Source organism: Amphibalanus amphitrite, unplaced genomic scaffold, assembly GCF_019059575.1.
Source record: "Amphibalanus amphitrite isolate SeventyFive unplaced genomic scaffold, NRLGWU_Aamphi_draft 001310F_arrow, whole genome shotgun sequence".
NCBI classification, from domain to species: Eukaryota; Metazoa; Arthropoda; class Thecostraca; order Balanomorpha; family Balanidae; genus Amphibalanus; species Amphibalanus amphitrite.
The window spans coordinates 95,134-115,978 of NW_024882803.1; the positions used below are offsets into that span (position 1 = coordinate 95,134).

At 47.3% G+C, this 20,845-nt stretch overlaps 1 protein-coding gene and 1 long non-coding RNA gene across 4 annotated transcripts in view; one reads left to right on the forward strand and one right to left on the reverse strand.

Moving 5' to 3' along the window:
* Positions 1 to 531: 531 nt before the first annotated feature.
* The window catches only part of LOC122372058 (sodium- and chloride-dependent GABA transporter 1-like), a 44,162-nt gene continuing 23,848 nt past the window's right edge, over positions 532 to 20,845 (reverse strand). The window contains exons 1-14 of one of the 3 annotated variants that reach the window (XM_043348913.1): positions 20,434 to 20,472; positions 19,967 to 20,132; positions 17,769 to 17,895; positions 17,503 to 17,634; positions 16,995 to 17,149; positions 8,807 to 8,892; positions 7,387 to 7,519; positions 6,229 to 6,363; positions 5,967 to 6,070; positions 5,052 to 5,176; positions 4,522 to 4,763; positions 4,080 to 4,179; positions 3,019 to 3,119; positions 532 to 2,050 (exon numbers count right to left, since the gene is read on the reverse strand). In XM_043348913.1, the coding sequence (XP_043204848.1) occupies positions 1,652 to 2,050; positions 3,019 to 3,119; positions 4,080 to 4,179; positions 4,522 to 4,763; positions 5,052 to 5,176; positions 5,967 to 6,070; positions 6,229 to 6,363; positions 7,387 to 7,519; positions 8,807 to 8,892; positions 16,995 to 17,149; positions 17,503 to 17,634; positions 17,769 to 17,895; positions 19,967 to 20,038 (1,911 nt within the window). In that variant the 5' untranslated portion in view covers positions 20,039 to 20,132; positions 20,434 to 20,472 and the 3' untranslated portion in view covers positions 532 to 1,651. Of the gene's footprint in view, positions 2,051 to 3,018; positions 3,120 to 4,079; positions 4,180 to 4,521; positions 4,764 to 5,051; positions 5,177 to 5,966; positions 6,071 to 6,228; positions 6,364 to 7,386; positions 7,520 to 8,806; positions 8,893 to 16,994; positions 17,150 to 17,502; positions 17,635 to 17,768; positions 17,896 to 19,966; positions 20,133 to 20,433; positions 20,473 to 20,845 lie in introns of those variants that run through there. The other 2 variants (XM_043348914.1, XM_043348915.1) reach the window with 2 other exon arrangements.
* Positions 11,846 to 15,537, forward strand: LOC122372059. Its single transcript, XR_006254810.1, has 2 exons — positions 11,846 to 14,287; positions 14,688 to 15,537. It is a non-coding gene; the product is annotated as an uncharacterized LOC122372059 (long non-coding RNA).

A 20,845-nucleotide genomic window follows, 5' to 3' on the forward strand; every position in this document is an offset into this window, starting at 1 on the left:
TCACATGAAATCATGATCTGAGAAGCTTTTACCAAAAATGCAGTCAAAAAACTTCACAAAAAGTAAATTCAGCTTGCCTAAAACGCAATTATCTTAGATGACCTAGGTTGACCTTGACCCTGACCTTGACCCCTGTACATCGTCGAACAACATGTTCCGTGATAGGTGGGAGGTAAGACTGGCAAAAAAAGGCCGAAATCAGGGTGTCAAAAGCTCACAAGGCCCATGGCAAACGTAAGATGTTGAGAATTGGCCATTTGGGTCATGACATGACCTAAAAAACAAGGTCATATCTCCGAAACCAAAAATCACAGAAACTTGAAATTTTCAGTGGACATCAAGAAAGGATAGACAAGCAGCTATACAAAAAATCAGCCTTCTAGCTCTAAAAATGTTGAGTGCAGAGCAGAAAGACTGCCTGGGGGGGGGGGTGGCAACCACCCCCCCCCCCATGTGCGGGCGAGGGTTAATTCAAGGTGTTCCGCCGCTACTGTCCACGACATACAGAGCCAAAAGACAAACACATGCTCGTTCGCTCCAGGTTAAATATGTATTACGTATTTGGTGTAATCCGTGTCTGAAAGTCTGCGTATCGGCACTTAACAAGACACCGGTTCAACATTAGAGCACATTTCAATATCAGCACACGGCTCAATGGCTCAAAAAAAGTTAGCAGGAGGGCTAAAAATGTTATCTGAAAACGCTGCAACTGCTAAGTGTCACCGTCACAATCGTCCTGGACATATCGGCCATTGCATTGTATTTGGTCCGATGGTTGCAGAAGTGAGCTTCCCTCACATATAGTGGTTATCAAGGTGAAGAATGGACGCACACGAAAATCAAACTGGGAAGTGAAAATTATCAGCGGACAGCGAGGCAGATGATTTCTCGAAAGGAGAGACGGAAAGACAATACACCCCATGGGAGAGAGAGAGAGAGAGAGAGAGAGAGAGAGAGAGAGAGAGAGAGAGAGAGAGAGAGAGAGAGAGAGAGAGAGAGAGAGAGAGAGAGAGAGAGAGAGAGAGAGAGAGAGAGAGAGAGAGAGAGAGAGAGAGAGAGAGAGAGAGAGAGAGAGAGAGAGAGACTGAGGGAAGGGGAGAGAAAAAAACGAAGATGGAAATGATGGAACAAAGATGGCGACATAAGACATTCACAGAAAAAGGAAAATTGAGACCGGCAAAGCCGCACATTCACTGCACACATGTAAAATGGCACACGTCTGTTTTGTTTTGTAAATAGGTTCACTCCAAGTTATTGACGATGCGCCACAGGTCTACTTACTAACGACGAACTACCTACTAAATTACAATGCACACTTTCCGTAGTAGCCAGTGGCTATTGAGTTTGCTAAGCACGCCATATCATTCGAACAGTTAGACAGATATAATTTTCGTAATTTTACTCAGATCTACGACGTGATTGTATTGGTGTTTGGTGCAGTCGAGCGATACGCAGCTGAGTGAGCATGAATCGATACAACAGCAAAACATATGTGCTTTTACGCTAAATGGCCTGCGATCTCCAATTCAGGTATCACCTCTCATATTCGACCGGTGTGGAGGAAATTAGCCACAGCAGAGGACCGCTCTCCCCACACCGAGCTCTGCAAGACAGGTGCCGCCCCCGACACGCCGGCCGCCGACGTCGGGCGCTACAGCACGCTGTCGACGGTGGCAGGGGGCGCTGCGGCCGCCTCCGTCGCCGCCGCCGCCTCCGACGGGTTGTAGTTGGCCTTTCTGCGCCGCAGTACCGTGGACAGGGAGGTGCCCTCAGCCAGCAGCAGGTGCGGCGGGTGTTTGCTCTTGTACTCGTCCCACTCGCGGCGGTGCTCGGGCAGCGCCGGCCCCCAGTCGTCCGTGGGCCTGCAGCACTTTTGCAGCCGCTCGCTCAGAGAGCCCGGTGTCACGGCCAGCAGGTAGATGGCGTACCCGGGCATCAGGAGCAGAGAGACGAGCGCAGAGAGCCAGCCGACGCCCTGTGCCCACGGCGGGAAGTCCACACCCCGGTAGCTGACCGGAGTGTTGAACACCATCGTCGTGACGAAAATAAGCTGTCGGTGAAAACGAGAGGGAGATGAGCGACAGAAGAGCGTGAGGAGAGAGAGTGAGTAAGTGAGAGAGAGAGAGAGAGAGAGAGAGAGAGAGAGAGAGAGAGAGAGAGAGAGAGAGAGAGAGAGAGAGAGAAAGAGAGAGACAGAGACAGATACAGAGACAGAGTGAGTGAGTGAGTGAGTGAGTGAGAGACTGGCGCGTGATGGGAGAAAGACGAAGGTGCAAGAGATATAAAGTGAGAAGTGCAGGAAGTAAGAATGTGAGGCGAGGGTGAGATGGGCGCGGAATGGGCGGAGTGAGATGAGCTAGAGAGACGAAAGTGAGCCGTAATGGTGTGATATGAATGTGAGACAACGACGAAAGTGAAACAAGGTTAAGGAGCGTCAAAGACGATAGTCAGAATGCGAAGCGAACCGACGTTGAAAGAGATGAGAAGAAAAAAAAAACAGAAAAGGAGTTTTACGGAAGTCCACAATCATTAACAAAACGCACGAAACAGCGATCAAAGGATTGGTCACACAATCATTTCTATGATAGAGACGACGTTCAATAAACAATTTTTTACACGGAACGCGACCCGGCACTTGCGCAGTAACAACGGCCTCGTTGTGAATGGTGTGCTGTCTCTCTGGACTTTGTTTAGCATCAGCATCAATGTAGTAGCTGCGTTCCTACGCTACGATACCATGATTAATATCATACTCTTTTGAGTGCACTCAGCTGTTCCCAAACACTGGGACCATGTAGCACGTCATCACATTGCCCCAAAGTGTCAAGTCTCATAAAATGACCAATAAATAGACATCGGCATACTAAGAAACCGACGCAGCATGATATAACGTCGAAGTGCTGTGGGTCAAATGGTGACACCATTACCAATACGGTCATTCCGAACGAATACATAAATAAAGAGCTGTTGTATTGTAAGCCACAAAGAACTAGCACGTGTGAATGTATATTTTCTTACCACGAGCACTATCGGTGTGACGAAGTTCCAGCACAGCCGCCACCAGAAGCCTACGGGCTTCTGTACCATGAACTCCACGTCTCGGCACAATTTTCCCGAGCCTGCACGTGAAGAAGTAAACGGGTCACTGGGCCACTGCGTTGGGGCGTATCAGCAAAACAGCGTGGGGTTCCGGGTTTTAGCATCACCGACTCGATTAAAAAATGTGGGACGTAGCAGTCACAATAAAAGCGTTTTGCTCCGAAAGCTATGTTTTGTGAGTTCAGTTTCGGCGTCCAATTGTGTGTTACAGTCGCTTGTTTGTTTTCCTTGGATCTATTTATTTCCTTTAATATCTAATATTGATTATTTGCAAAACAATAAGAAAAAGGGCATGAGTGTGGATAGGAACAGCTAGATAGTCATCATTTAATGATGTACGGTAAACGTATGACGGAAATACTTCGCTGCATCCTCAGTCACAATGCACATGAATGTTGCGCATACTGTGCAAAATAAAACTACAATGCCTCAACTTGCAACGTCACTGTAGCCACTACGTTACAAGGTCCCCGCCTAAATGACGCAGCATTCAATGGCACAGGCCGTGTCGTCGCTGTGTGTGCGGCGGCTTTCATGTGCGAATGGCTGACATTGGGCCTCAGCATGACAAGAAACACTGGGATCATAGCCCGTCTCACGTCTCTGGCACCATGGGGCTTTGTTTACACCTCGCCTCACTCGAGAGGAACATGGTATGCGATTGTGACTTTTGTTTAAACAGTGTGTTTAGTGGTTTCACTCCCAGCCCTGACTTGTGAGAGGCACATTTAAAGGTGCCCAACCACTTAAACATTTTTTTTTTTGTGTGTAAACTTTAGCATATCAATCGAAATAATAATAAAACGAAAACCGGTTAGATATCGCGATTCGCGTATAACGATAAATATGAATATAAACAGCAACAAATACGTTCCATGAAACATTTACACATCAGTTGAGTTACACCTCAAAGGAAGCCCACGTAAGCAGGTAAAATTGGCAAAAACGATGTTATTGTTAAAGGCAATGTGTTTGCTTACCGTAGATCCAGCAGAATGCCAGGCACTCGCAGATGCAGACCAGAATCACAGACATACTGGCGCAATACCAATCGAGAATTTGAAGAACGTACATTCCACCCTGAAAATAGAGGGGAGTTAGATAGTGGTTGAGAGAAAAAAAATGGAGATGGAAGGAAAAGAGAGTGAGTAGTAAAGGAGAAAAAATATAGAATTAGGAACTGAACTGATAAGGATGCTGTAGAACCAAAAGGCTCATATCAACACGCCCTAGGTATCTGTCGAAATGCACGTTTGAGTCGAGACATCATACAGTACTAACTCGCAATTCAGCGCAAAACAACGGTGACACACTATAATTCTAACGTAATTACAATCCAGATCACAGCTACAGCTCAACAGTTGAATGAGAAAAACATTCATTGAGTATGTCAATGAAGACCACCACCCATTGGTCTCTAACCTGGGTCACACAGGCCAGTGAGATGAGACCCATGCAGACGCATAGTCCAAGTGTGATGATCGACTTGCGCTTCCTGTACTGAGGGAACTCGTCCAGCAGCGCCGACACCACGGTCTCAATTTGCACGAATTCGCTGTCGATGCCTAGCAGGAACAGCATGAAGAAGAAGAGCACGGCCCAGAACGGCGCGGCCGGCAGCAGCGCCAACGCCTCCGGGTACGTGACGAACGCCAGGCTGGGGCCTGCCGGACGCACCGGCGAGCGACCAGTCAGCTCGGCCGGACGGTGCAGCAAGCTACATAAGCAAGCTACATAAGCAAGTGTATAAGCCAAAAAGCGTCGCCAGTTTCTACCGTCCTTGGGATTTGGGATAGCCCGTTTAGCAGAACGTTGTTATACTCGAGAAGCGACAGTTACCCGGGCAGAGCCAAGAGCAGATCATCTGATACAAGTTCAAAGTCATGAGTGTACAATTAATCCACTTGTTGGGAACAGAACGTTCCCTCGCTTGAGGTCTTAGTTTGTCTCACCTCCAGTTGCCACCTTCTCAATGGGGACACCGGTCTGGTGGGACATGAATCCAAGTACAGAGAACACCACGAAGCCGGCGAAAAAGCTGGTAAAGCAGTTCAGCACAGGAACCACGATTGCATCACTGGAACACAGAGAAAGCGATATTCATTGTTGCGTTTTTATTCTTGGGCAGTTGAAGCTCAAACAACACGATACTCCGACGGGATTTTGCCCAACTAAAACATGGCCGGGCTTTCTTCACAGGGTGTAAACAAAAGCTTGGTAATGATTGGAATCAATATTAGTTTAGTAGGAACCCTCCCCCCCCCCCCACACACAACAAAAAACGGAATAGCGCCTTGAACGTCCTCCCCCATCTCGCCTTGAAAGCGGTCGCAAAGCAAATGCGAGCTAAGAAATCCAAAGTGAGATGCTGACTGCTGTACCGCAATACACGACAGTACGACGGCACAGACGAATTCGTTGGAACTGGAGACTGCAATTGGTAAGAGATAGGCAACACGGTAGAAATGTATCTCTTGGACAAAAAGTGCCAGAGAAAGGTAACTCCGGAGAAAGGTATCGTAGTTACTAATTAAATACCGGAATATGTGTTCCATAGACCTACAGAGGTCTATGTGTGTTCCTATCCTTAGCTTAGTAATCAAAGTGATTCATTATTTTTGCCGACAAGAATGTCTCTCGGAAGACGCAGGCTGATCTATATCAAACTAAATTACGCTGTAAAAGTAATACGTCGAATTTCCTTCCCTTTGAAATTGCAATATCTAAGCGTTCAGTGGTTGATAACATCTGTAGCATTTAAATGAAAGTGGTGTATGAATGATTCAACAATGACCCATGTAACCTAACCATTTGAGCTAGAAATGATCGCCACGTCCACGTGTGTGGTCAAACGATCAATAACTCACAACTTGGCGTCGTTCCTGAAGCGATTGAATGAGGACATCATGATGAGGCCTCCCCAGCCGGGGCCGAGCGAGTAGAAGATCTGGACGGCGGCGTCAGCCCACACCTGCAGAACCGAAAGATCATTGGCGTCAAAGAATTCGAAGACTTTCCTACACAGCTGCACCAAATGCGATTCAACTTTACTAAGCGGTCGTGCTGCATTAGCATTCTGGTTGTTGAAATCAAATCAGGACAATGAACTGAGAGAGCGACCTCGCGTACCTTGAACTCGCCGAGCTTGCTGAAGTTGGGCGTCAGGTAGAAAAGGATGCCGTCCACGGCTCCGGGCAGGGTGACGCCGCGCACGAACAGCACGAACAGCATGACGAACGGGAAGGTGGCTGTAAAGTAGACCACCTGGCGACAGAAGGCGACTCTGCTTCAGACGGCTCGACTTATACCTGATGTAATGTACAGTCCACAGCAGAAGTAATGTGGGGTTTCAGTCATGGGTATGTTCTGCTTCTGAAGCTTAGGAACGATTAGCCAGACTACAATGAAACTTTGAATGTAGCTTATATGTATCATCACCCTTGCAGCTGCAACTTTAGCTATTGACATCTTCTTTTCGATCACTCCGCATTAAACAATCGCCAGTCAAAGCCAACCGTTGAGATTGGTAAAACCCTACATTACTTTAGCGGTGGCCTGTACATATGTTAGGGTATGGGCGTACAGGCAGCATGTCTTTTAAAAAATATATTTCAAAGCACATCACATATTCACGAATTTAAACAGCTATCACACGTCGTGCGCGATACGGAATGTGTCTGTTGCTATGCACACGAAAACAGTAGACAGGCCGAGCTCCCTTTATGCTCATATAATATTTTGCAGGCACGCCGCCCTCAATCGATGGTTGGCGGGCCACACACAAGGTCTGGGCAGGACCACTAACACAAATGGAGGCGGTCGATACACCCACTGGGCGAAGGCGACGATTCGGATTCATCGCTCATCAGACCACGTAAATGTCCACGAATATGAATGCACCCACGGACTAACGGTCAACCAGCACGGCCACACATATTCATACACTAGGGCTAGGCAATGAACGCTAGCATTCCACAGCCACGAGCAAAAATGGAATGAAACCAAGTTATATAGTGGATTATTGTGGTTGGCTTTATAATGCGAGAGTAAGGAATGCTACCTGAAACGTGTTACCTTCGCACACTTGCTAAAACAATCTAATGACAACTTGCAAAAAAAAATAGACAATGATAATCCATTAATAACTCTAGCGGTACGATGAATTCACGGCCAATGTAACCGATAGCCGCTTATCGTCCTATGATACGAGTATCTGCAAGATCATTCAAGCAATTAAATGTTAACTTTCTTATCGATTTAGCATTATCCATTTTAACGGAGGCTCACTTTTCCGACGAGTTTGACGCCGCGGAAGATGCAGAAGTAGACAATGACCCAGGCGATGCACGAGCAAAGCGCCAGCTGCCAGACGACAGTGCCCTGATCCTCCACTGAATCGGTAATCTGCAGCATGAAGTTGCTGAAAAGAACCCGTGATCAGACAGTCGTGAGCGAAAATTGTGAGTGCAATCACTTGCAGTGATTGACATGTTTCTCTGTGTACTGTGGGCGAGTATCTACAGCTTCGACTGGAATTCATCCGCGCCAATGGACCAGGAATGACGGTGCATGGTAGCTACTTCATGCAGAAGATCAGGAAAAAGGGTCTTACCTATACATGCAAACAAGTCTCATTTTCAGTTTGTCAAGACTCCCAGCGCAGAGGCAAGTACCTATTTATCCATCAATTTAACATCGACTGACTGAAAAGATCAATGGGTGCAGGCTGCAAGGGATTGATTTTTTGCTCCCCGCTCCCCACGAAACATGCCAGGCGAAGTCCTTTATCAATTTCTGCACCCAAGTGGCATTTCTGCTGTTTGGTATTGCTATTTGCTAACCATCGGTCATTTTCCGCACCGCCTCCCGCCGACTACACCGGTTGACTGGGTTCATGTCCGAGCCTAATAGATGTCGACTGGGTTCGCAAACCCCACCGGTCTAGCGGCCGATTTCGCCCTCCAGACACGCGCCTGGCATGCGTCCATGAACCCTGGCTGAGGTATGCATTTACAACTTCACACGAGCTATCGGCTACCGGCCAAAATTTAGTGAAAACAGCCAGTTCTCCCCGGGCGCCTATATCTGTTCATGGGTAAGGTTGTGCCAAAATAAACTGAGTGAACACCCCCCCCCCCCCAACGTTCGGTAGTTCAAGACGGTGGGGAGGGGGAGCGTTGGATGGGGTGGGGGTAGGGGGTGAAGGGTCCGCCGACCACGTCAGCTGGTAATTTTCCACAGCTCGATCGGTCTGCTGGCTGTAAGCACAAACGAGGCCCAGCCCTGCACCGTCGGCAATCAATGACCTCTAGTTACACGAGGCTAGACGTCCGTCTTGATGTGACACTAAATAATATACCCACGTGATAACATCTATCATCAATGCCGTTTTGGCTGGTAGATAGAATTACTTTCAGAACTTTCAAAGTCTTTCTGGTGTATAAGCTGCTCTACATTTATTGCAAAGTTGCACTTGCTTTCAATACTATGATTAGGTATTGATTTGTTCGGACTTCGGTATTCGGTTTGCGATTCGTTCCACATGTGTAATTGACATTATTGGGTAATGCAAGGTAAGAACGAAACATTCCTAAACAAAGCAAAACGTACGTACTGTTCAGTGTTCATTCTGCATTCTTCAGCTCTTATGTGCATTTTCCGTTCAGAAAACAGTACACATTGCGGATTGCACATAGTGGGTACTCACTGGAAGAACTCGTCGGTGGGTGTATTCTTGACGGTCCCATTGTCGACCGCCCCGCGACTGGTAGTGTTCGACTCGAACCCGCGGAGCTGTCAACAGATGAAATGGAGCGTCGAAAGATACTTCTATAGATATGGAGCGGATCATCGGCGTCAACGGAAGGGTGGTGGGAGATGCGACAAATTAGTGCCTGGTGTAGGGCTCATGGTATGTTGTCGCTAGCTCTCGTCACTCGCAATTTTCCTGGTACTGTATCACTTAGGCAATAGGAGCTTGTTCGTATACATTATTATTGACCTATTATTGACCCATTATTATTGCCGAAAACAAAGCTACGCTTTTCCGAAATGTTGTTGTTAAATCATTTATTTATTTGTTTATTTGTTCTGCATTTGACAGACTATCAGTTTTTTCCATAACAGGGCAGTGTGGGAGCGTTGAGTACTACTCGCCTCGTCATTTTACCCCTATTGGTCTAAAATGTTTCACAAAAACGAATAATAGGAATAGGGCCGACACATATCAAGCTAGTTGTGATAGCTATATTCAAAGAAATATGCATTAAACAATTAAGTATATATGGTCATGGAACGTAGACGTAAATCTTACCAGTAAAACGCCTTTTGGGCGACCAACGGAGCGAGCGAGAGGATGGGCCTTGCACGTGCGAAATTGCGAGGGGGTACCTCCAACTAACTTGTGCACTGCACCCTACTAACCGGTCTTTAGCGATGTGCCAAATTTCAGCGCAATCGGCCTAGCCGTTCTCGAGATCTGGAAGCGGCACACTGCACGTGCGCACGTGCAAGCGGGGTCCAAACTGACTTTTGCACGGCACCCTACTAACTGGTCCCCAACCGTGTACCAAATTTGAGCACAATCGGCCCAGCCGTTCTCGAGATCTGGGAGCGCCCCCTGCACGTGCGCACGTGCTGTAGCACCCCAACCTTAACACATGCAGATGATTTATCTGATGGAGACCTAACTGTGTACCGAGTTTCAATTCAATCGGCCCAACCGTTGTGCCGTCATTGAGGTTGCAATTTTGGGGGTTCTTAAAAAATGTCCAACTTTACCACGCGCCACGTGCGGTGGTTGGCAAGAACGCATGGTGGCCATCACACCACAGAACTTTTACGTCCAAGTGACATTCAGTAAAGAAGACCGCTTGTCAATCGGATGTCCCGTTCCTAAGATATTAGCTTTTGAAGAGCGTCCCCACGGCCGGCCGGCCGGCCGGCCGGCCGGCCGCTCATACTCAGGATTTTCCCTTAATTCAGTATGAGACTCCGCTCGCTTCGCTCGCTCCGTAATCACCAGTATAGCGCCTTTTGGGGCGACTAACGGAGCGAGCGAGAGGGTGAGCCTTGCACGTGCGAAATTTCGAGGGGGTACCTCCAACTGACTTGTGCACGGCACCCTACTAACCGGTCTCTAGCGATGTGCCAAATTTGAGCACAATCGGCCCAGCCGTTCTCGAGATCTGGAAGCGGCACCCTGCACGTGCGCACGTGCAAAATGGGTCCCAACTGAGTTGTGCACGGCACCCCACTAACTGGTCCCTAACCGTGGACCAAATTTGAGCGCCATCGGTCCAGCCGTTCTCGAGATCTGGAAACGACCCCTGCACGTGCGCACGTGCAGCAGCACTCCAACTCTGGCACATGGATATGCAGTGCCTAGTGGGTGCCTACCTACATGCCCACTTTCAGCGCAATCGGCCAAGTAGTTACCGAGATATTGCAACAATTACAAAACTGACACCTCTTCGTTTTGCACGTGGCACGTGCATAAGGGGTCACCCACATGCATCGGGAATAGTCCAATACTTGGTAGAAGGAATGAAGCTACCCTACAAAAAAACGTGTAAATCGGTCAAGTGGTTGTTGAGATATAAGCCTCGCAAAAGCGTCCGCACGGCCGGCCGCTCATACTCAGAAATTTCCGTTAATCTAAGGAAAGACTACGCTCGCTTCGCTCGCTCCGTAACCAAATGATAGGGAATACATCTGAGGCTACTTTTTATGCACAAGACATAGGCAAAGGGACAGCAAAAATATAAATGTGCTGCTAGCTAGTGACCTCATGCCCCGTTTCAAGTTTCCGAACTTATCGCTCTACCTTCTCCGCCACTGTGAGGCTGTTCCGTTCAATTGAGTTCCGGGCCATTCACGTCTCTCCCCTGAGGAAGCGGCCAATCGCGCTCTATTAGCCGCCCCGGCGGTTTAGAGCAGTCTGGGGTGCGTCCCAGACACAGATACGGTGCCCCCCCCCCAGGCGCCAGCCCCCCCCCCCCCGCGTGTCGGCGCATTGGCGGACTGGAGTGGTGCCAAGACGGAAACGATCCCGCCAATGGCAAGGTCATGCGGGTTGGGGATGCAGGCAAATGATATACTTGCAATATAAGTCCATTCGCTTAGAATTTGACGACAGATCACAAATATAGTACCTACTTCTTATACCTATTCCTGGCGCAACGGTACTCATATAGTTGGAACAAAATGAAGCATTGAAGCCGGAATAGAGACGCGTCCTCAGTCATATATTGATGATTTGGTCGGCAAAGCCGCAAACTTGGCACACTAGCTTAAGTTCTTATAAAAATTTACTGTCGGCGAACGTAACCGGCGTACATTGGGTTACCCTCACAGGGATACCCTGCAGCATGGCAGCATAAAAATACCACACCAGGCGAAAGACATTTTGATAGTAGGTATCTCCTCGGAACAAGCATGGCAACCATTCATGACGCTAACCAGAAATCAGTATCCCAAAAAAGTGACGTGTCCTCACCCCTGTTCTCCGGCTGGGTCATATCAAACAGCACACCACTCTGTGTGTTTTTAGAGCGACATGAATGCGCACCCCTCGTAACAGCCGCGTCATCACGGCCGCGCCAGCTGCGCCGTAATTGCATCACAAAGCTGCGCCATAACTGTGATTGATTCCGATTACTAGCGTCTACCTCCCTTCAAGTCAAGAGGTCTCTAAGGGGATAAACATGAAGATTAATGGTAGTGGCATTATTACTCATCACACGGTATATAGAGAACTAGGTAAAACCGGTTCGAAATTACAACACTAAGGTATTTTGACCACTATTTTCAGCTGACCTTTTAAGTCTAAAAAAGAGAACCAAGCAACAGATTTCAATGAGTTTTATAGTTTGTATATATATTTTTGATTTATGATCACAGAGCACGTCATGTATGAACCTGTGAAGCATTAACGAAAATAAATTGTTGGCTATCTCCGACATTTCAAAAATTATAAATCTTAAAATGCAAAGATTGTTCATGGACGAAATTAATTTTTCACAATCAAAAATAAAAATTGAAGGATAAAAAGTAATATCAGAGGCCGACACTCTTTCATTGAATTTCGAAATTATTATGGTTCTGAGCTGTTCAGCCTACCGGACCTGCCAATGCTCCACCCTGAATTGTCGAGTAATTTCAGTGATGTGGGGCTTAAAATATGGTCAACAAATATCAAAATTGAAATATCTTTCAGATTATGTGTGTTTTGTTGGCTTTTAAACATTTGAAACTGTATTTAGTTGATGTTGAAGACACAACCGCCATTGGTGTCCTTGGTCACCCTGTCCCACTAAATGTAATATTTTTTGAAAACAAGACCGAGTCGGCATCTAAATGAATCACTAAAATAATAAAAAATACTCACATTATAACATATCAAAATATCAAAGATCATCTAAATCGGGAAATTTGGCAATTGGCTTCCGAATATGAAACTTAGTTTTTTTAGAAACTGAACAGTCCTGAACAAAAACAACAATATTTGGTAAAACTGTCGGAGGTTGGCGTGCAAAAGGACTTTTTTGAAATCAAAATTCAATTTTCTTTCCAGATATGCATGTTTTATTGCAGTTTTGATGTTGTAAGCTACATTTTTCTGGTCTGGAATGTATTAGCGTCCTTCCTGCTAAAGGTCTCACTGTAACATTCAATAGAATATTACTAAAAAACAAGACCGAGTCGGCATCTATTGAAGTCACCATATTTAAGCAAATTAAATTCTCTATCTGATTAGATAATTTTTAAAACCAATATAAATCGGGAACTCGCAGAATTCGGTGTTGAACCCTGCGGGCCATGATTTACAGCCACAAGTTGCGTACTGTAAATGCTGCTAATATACGTTTGTCGCTAGCAGACGCACGACGTTGCATTCGATTGGCTAAGCGACGTTTTATTTGCTGACAGAGAACACTTTTTAGTTTCAACATGTTTTCTGACGTTTTTGTTGATATTAGTTTATGTTGATGGGAAACGGAAGTTAATGCATAGGTAATTTTAAAACCTGTTTTTTCATCGTGGGAGATTATCAGTGACCGGTTGGGTGATTTTGTGTTTTAGCTTCATATCTGTGATATTCAAATAGCTGGGAATTACTCAAGTTGGCCTCTAGAGCAGTGAGGTCTGAGACAAAAAGAACCATGAAAAAATGTATCAAGCAAGGCTATGTAAATTGTAAACCATATTAAGTATATTCTTCATTAATGATTATAAATGTTATTTATATACATTGTGATAAATGTTTTGTCTCACAGGGAAGACGTCTTGGTATCGGTTAAGCGAACATAGCATGAGCTGCCATTTGGGCGGGAATGCGAATTACCTACAACCTGATCTAAAGGACCATGAAAAAATGTATCAAGCAAGGCTATGTAAATTGTAAACCATATTAAGTATATTCTTCATTAATGATTGTAAATCTTTTGTCTCACAGGGAAGACTTCTTGGTATCGGTTGGGCGAACATAGCACGAGCTGCCATTTGGGCGGGAATGCGTATTAACCTACAATCTTGAACCTGTTATTGGCTACGCGCCCTAATCCACGAAGAAGAAGAAAGAAGAAGCTTGTGCTACGTCTGCCTTATCGTTACCAACGTCTTAAGTGAAACACTTTCAGCAGTGCAGATGAGAAAAATTAATTGAGCAAATATAATGTCGTAGGTACATATCACATATAAACCAGGTTACCATCAACATGTCGGGTGTAACAGGCGGATTGCGCTGAAATTTCAGCACAGTGTCCAGAGTAATGGTGAAACTTCAGTTTTTTACATTAAAGATTATAAAGAAACACAATTTTGATGAAGAGTAACCAATGAACTTGAACAGTGAACACTAGAGTAACTAATTCAACTATTTGTTGTTATGCAGACTGCCCGCCAGCGGACGGAGGCCAACCGACGGACGCCGGCTCAAAGGCCAACAGTGGCCCGCCCGCCGGCCGACACCGGCCCGCCGGCCGACACCGGCCCGCCGGCCGACGGTGGCTCGTCGACCGACACCGGCCCGTCGGCCGACTACGGCCCTCCGGCTGATGGTGGCTCGCCAGCCGACGGAGGTCCGCCGGCCATTCGTGGCACGCCCGCCGACGGCAGCTCGACGACACGTCCTGGCTATGCCACCCCCAAGATTACTTCGCCCCCCCCCCCCCCCCCAAGTCCCTAGGTGAGTGGCTGGAGAGTGGAGAGAACTTTGTGTGTTGCCGGGACGGGATGCCTGCTAATGCAGGTGCCGTTGCAGGGATCGTGACGTATGATGGGTCTCAGACTCGGGCTACGACTTTTGAGTGATAAACGTATAAACAGGCTAGTGTATTGCAATTACGGCGAAGTGTGCGACAGGAAACGATATGAGCTATGAGTTGTCGTCGCCGTGGGGGAAATTTGACGACCGTAGCAACCTGTGACGTCGGCGTGACTGCTAATTGACGATCGCATTGGCTCGTGTGTAACGGTCACTGTGCCTGGTATGTGACGGCCGCCGTGACTGTTTATATAACGGCCGTCGCGACCGAAACGGGACGGTCGTCGTGAGACCTGACGTGTCGCGACTCGCTGTGTCACAGGTCACCAGTTGCGGGCGCTTCATCTGACGGTGTCGTCCGACGGCTCCACGGTGACCAGCGCCGCCACTGCGGAAACCATCGGACCCCAAAAATGCTGCTAGCCGTACACGAACAAAAGGCGCCAGGCACCCAGGACCAGCGCCCTGCTCCGAGGCGGTATCTAAAGAAGGCCGCATAGCACTTGCTGTGCTAAGGCATAGTGCGCGCTGACTGATGGAACAAATGACGGTCAGTTATCAGATCTCAGTATGGAACTCAAGATGGTCGGAGCCGACCTGGCCCGGTGGATGGTGTGCCAGGGTTGATTAAGTGTCGAAAGGAGTGAGACGCCCAGATATGTGAAGGATACGTCGATACGAGCCCCGGCTTCGACTCCCCGTCCCAAAACGATGTTGGCTGTGATTGGAGTTTGGTATCTTTACGGATTTCCCCCCCCCCCCCCCTGAATTTGTGCTATGTAATAGGACGATAATATGTCGTGGTCTCATTCTGGCTCGATATGGTAATAGGTACTTAATTGGACAGATGTTGATGGTATTGGCGGTGGATGTAAATGACAGGTTTGGCGAGCGCGAACTAGTAATCGTGAGTGCACTAACTGCAATCAGTCGCGCGCTTATTGCTGAGCACCTGTGAGCAAGAAAATGGTATGAAAGTGGTAGTTCGTCGTGAAATCTGTGTACTTTTGGATTAAGTTTTCAGAACGGAAGTGTATTTTTGCCATGTCCACTGCAGCTCTGGAACAGAAACATAGAGATCGGCTGTGTGCTGTAGCAGGGGCAAGTAGTCCGTGCCAAAAAATCAAAGGTGATATGTGAATTTAAGTGAATATACCTCGCTTTATTTTCAATTTTATTATAACAGAACAAATGCGTCGACTGCTGATTACCCTCGGCTCCTAACAATAACGTTTGCAATACTGGAAAGTACATAGACAATAGATACCCTTGCGACCGACTGGCGCGATCCGAGAATCTCTCAACTGTTTTTGCTGACCTACACACGAAAACACGGCCGAATAGCTATGAGCGAGAGCACGGAACGATGCTGGTGACTGACGGACCAGCGAAAATAGAGCTCCCGTCTACGCGCGGAACAGCGCTGATTGGCGCGGCTCACAGACTCCATTGGCTCATCAGAGTTCAGACTGTTAACGGTTGTTGCTCCTCCCTCCCCTCCCCGAGAGGGCGTAGCCAAGTAGCTTAGTTGTGTGCGCAGCTGGCGGCCACCGCCCAGTCATCTTTTTGCATCTGTGTAACCGTTGAGTGGATGGTATCCAGACGAGCTAGGCGTCGGCGTCGCCCATCCAGCGGTCGGGCACGGGGCAGCGCAGGTGGACGGCCGCGGATGGTCCGCCACCGATCTCGGCACACTCTGCAGAGTGCGGCCGGACGCTCCACGGAGTTGCATATTGTCGATAGGCCGTATGGTGTCGTTGTAATTACAAAAGCGTAAGTAGAAGGCTGAAGCAAGATAGAATGCTATCGTTTTCGAGCTTTGTTTCACAATTAGTACATAGGTATTGGCCGTTTCTTTACAAATAATATCGCAAAGCACAGCTTTATGTGCTGGTAACGATATGTGCGCGTTGGTTGCGGCGGTAATCGTCGAAGAAATATATAATTTATGAACGTTACTTGATCATTGAATGATAAACATGGCAATGTTTGCCTGTTGTGAAGAAGACTCCTATACTGCCGCTCTATCGTCCGGAATTATTCGTGTCTGATAACGGCGATTCCGCCACTCTATCAGCTGATTTTTGTTTCCGAGTCACGTGACCAACCGGTGTCTCCCTGACTCATCAGTCCACCTTTTTGCTGGAAGAGGGTCTCGAATGGCAAACATTTTCATCGTATTCCAAAGCATTTATATGATAAATAAAAAAAAAAAATCATGAGGATGAGAACGAGAAAGACCGACTGAAATTGGTGACTCTCCTGAAATAACACGCCTGCCAACTCAGAACCACAACTAACGGTCAGACCTGCAGGCCGCAACGTCAGGTCCACGAGTCCAATGGGATTACCGATGTCATGCGATGTTACTATAATTACAGACAATTGGAAAACCGATACCAAACCAAATACGTGCCAACGAAGAACCTTGGCAAAAGCCGAACCAGCCTAGGATTTTTTATTTGCTTGCTTCAATCGCATAACGGAAACGAATAACGAAACGGCAGCTATACCTGAAGCATCGTGAAAGGTTTTCTTGCCTTGTTGCATTGCATCTTCAACGAAACTAAATGCATTGACAAAATCACTGAGAAACCAGCACATGTCATCATGGCGGCCCGGTACTCACGTTATCACAGTTTGGGGTGTTCCAGGTATTGTTGCAGTCCATCCAGGGCAGGTGGGGCGTCAACGACAGGTACATGTAGTAGATGGGGTACGAGATGATGACGTTGTAGTAGCCCGAGACGACGAACGTCACCAGACACGACGCGAAGCCGGCGCCTGAGGTACGATAGTGGAAACGGTTATCACATATAGAGACGGCCAGTGCTGCGGTGGGAAATGGAACGCAACATCACACTGCCAAGTGATGAGAAATGATTTATGGCGAGTGACCAAGCTTACGGTGGAAGTGCATTTATTTTGTAATATCCTGATAAAGTAAAAATTTATGAGAAAAAAATCGGAACTTGCCTACATAAGAACTGTTTTTGACGGAAGTTACTGAATGTTGTTGAAATAATCAACTTTGATTGAATAGGGTCCAACTGAATCTTGGATACACTTGCGTGAATACGGGGAAAACTTGAACTTATCAGCAATACGTGCGACAGCGAAATCTATCAGCATGTTACCTTTGAAAATGGGGCTGATCTTGAAGACTGTGAGGCAACTGGAGCTGGAGAACTGACCGATGCATGTTTCCATGAAGAACAGCGGGATGCCGCACAGGAGCAACATCGAAAAGTACGGTATGAGGAACGCACCTGTAAGGAGGCACAAGGACGTCAGATAAGTTCTAAAAATTGATAAAAATCTAACTAAAGAGTTTCATGTCATAAGTATAAGACAGGAAGACAGACATGCAGATTACAGACAGACTGTAATCTGTGTCACTGACCTCCTCCGTTCCGGTAGCACAGATAGGGGAAGCGCCAGACGTTGCCGATTCCGATGGCATAGCCGGCCAGGGAGAGCAGGTAGTCCCACTTGCCACCCCAGTTGCCGCGCTCTGCGTTCTCATCTTGCTGAAACGCGCGGTGAATTCCAGTCACGACCCGTGCACAGCTGCACAGTGTGACAAGTCACAGGGATAAGACAGGCTTAGGGGAATACAGGCGGGTATTGTTGTCTGCTTTCTATCATTGTTCTTGGGTTAAAACCACACCAAAGCGGTGCATTGGTCCGAGTGGAACATAACGAGAAAGGGAAGGTCACTTTGATGCCCCAGCAGCATTTGAGCCACGTAGCGGCAAGCTGTAAAAATGTTTAACCCTCGCCGGCCGAGGGGGGGGGGCGGGTGCCGCCCCCCCCCATAGGGTTTTTTCGCGATATCCGAACACGCTGGCGATAGAGAGCTGAAACTTGGCATACCTGACCTTTGATCCAAGCCGGATCTTTTGACACCAACCGCATTTTTGGGTCAGGTCAGGTCACTGACCTATGACGTCATAAGTGAACCTCTGCACGGTCTTCACATGTCGCAACTTCGCAACGCCCTCACTGCCAGAGGAGATGTCACAGGGAAATGAAACTTGCAGGATCTAGTATCCATTATGAGTCTTACAACTTGTATATCTCGGATTTTTCCTAAAGGTCATATGAGGTCAGGTCATTTTCGTGACCTCACCATTATAAGTCAATGGGAAAAATGAAAACTGCTATTCTGGCGCCGGAAACGATCTCCAACTATCTCAAGCACACAGAATCGTGATTTGATGCACTCCTTGTAAGGTTAGATGCGTCACTTTTGCAATGTTGACCTTGCGTGACGTCATTTATGACGTCATCAAGGTCATATTAGTTTTTCGTCAATAACTCTTGATCAAATTGAGCTAGCGAGTCGCGGAAGCCACCAATGGACTCAGGAAGACCTGCCGAATCGAATGATATGCGACATGACCTTTTTCGACCAACTTTGTGACCTAGGGGTGCTGACCTGACCTTGACCTGAGGTCAACACCCCAAGTTGACCTGACCCGAACAAAAAGTATATCATTCGACGCGCCTGAGCAAGGCGAACACGATGCTGCCAAAATCGCAGCGCTGCGGCCGTTTTTTGCGAAGTTATTCACCAAAAACTGAACCGTACCTTGGGGCACTTGACCTGACCTCAGAGGTCACCGGTTGACCTAGGACCTTAAAATCGGGTACCAATCTCTGCGTCTCGTAACGGCGCACACGCTCGTTTTCTCCGCGACCTGCTAGCTCCACCAGGGGCGAAACGGCGAGGGGGGGTCGTACCCGCCCCCCCCCCCCCCCTCGGCCGGCGCGTGTGTAGAAAACCAATAGGTCCGGCGAGGGTTAAGAAAGAGTGTTATATATCATAACAATAGGTAGTATTTTATTTTAGACATCTTTATAATAGTAAAGGTCATACTCGAAGGTAAGGTCAGGTCATAGGTCATAAAAGATCAAGTGCTACCCATTTTAACGTTTTTGGACAGAATTGATCACTATTAAAAACTGATCAACATGCAATTCGTGACCTGATAGAGGAATGAATGGCATGTTTCGACACAGACGATAAGGAAGGCAGTACACAGCTTTTAACCAGCAACACCAGCACCTCAGCAGGTCTGGCAAGGGACGGCCATTCAAAAATATTCAAATATAGCTAACAAAAAAAATAAAATAATGACACAACTGACAACAGTATGTCACACTAAATGCATACAGCGCCCACCCGACGGCTTCAGCTAAGTACATGCCTAACGACCCTATAAAAACGCCGACTCTATGATGCACCATGAATTTACTAGCCAGTGGGCTGATTCATGTGATTCATATACCAAACCTTCGGTACCCTTGACTTGTATCAGTAGAAATCGACTAATACCGTGTCTCAAATTGCGCAGCAGATACGGACACTGTGTTTATAAATGTGACAACATTTTGTAGCCCCGTCGTGGCCTCCCTGAATAAACCTTCTAAAGACAGACTCGGACGAATTGGGTCTGAATCATCAACTTATTAGGGGAGCATCGGTCTCTCCTTGAAACGTCTGAATGGTGTGTTTGGAACGGCGCGTCATAAGCAAGTAGAATCTGCATACATACTATTGAGTTGCATTTCCGAAAGAGTTAAAGTAAAACTCACTTGTTTCTCGGCGTTGTCCTCATTGGCGCAGTCATATTGGGGACAAAATACGGGGGGACATGTGCGCACCATGGCGGAGTCGCCAGCGGAGGAGAGTGAACGAAGTGAAGGTGAAGGTCGGCTGAGAAGGCTCCTCGAATCCCATTGGCTTGTTACAGGCTCTCATCTGGCCACAACACAGCAATGGGTAAAACCTCACGAAGATGCAAATATACCATAAATGTAATTGGGCGGAGATGTGGTAAAAGTAAATATAATTAAATCTAGCAATTGGTAGAACGTTTATTACATTTGTTACTAAAAGCGACATCATAAGAGTCAAAATTAAACAAGGATTTTTTCCGTCAAAAAATAAATAAATCAACAATTTAGAGATCCAAAAGAACTACCGACAACCGATCATCGCTATTCTACTTGGTTCCTTCTCCAACCGGGTAAGCGCGAACACAGGTGCACTAGTGACTCACTCGGTACCGGTGTGGCACCTGACTGCTGGCGGCGTCGGCAAGAACGCTGGGCCCCTGCCCCTGCCCCCCCCCCCTCCGTCTCCTGACCCCCTCCCCCCCCCCGACCCCGGTAGGTGCGCGGTGCTTAGTGGACCTGCGCCGGCCAGCCGACGAACTGACACGCTGACTAGGCGCATGGCGCATGCTATTTATAGTGGCGCATGCATATGCTTACCTATGTATGTACGTACCTCCGGACATGGCTACTCATATGTTCGTGAGAATGAAGGTATTTTGTTGCCCCTGTATTGCGGGTACCTACTAATTGCAATATATGTGAAAAAAATGTTATCGGGCTAAAAACTGCTGCCACTGATTGTGTTACGCTGAGAGACCGATATATTTAGGCATTTGTTGTGCACATAAATGCATC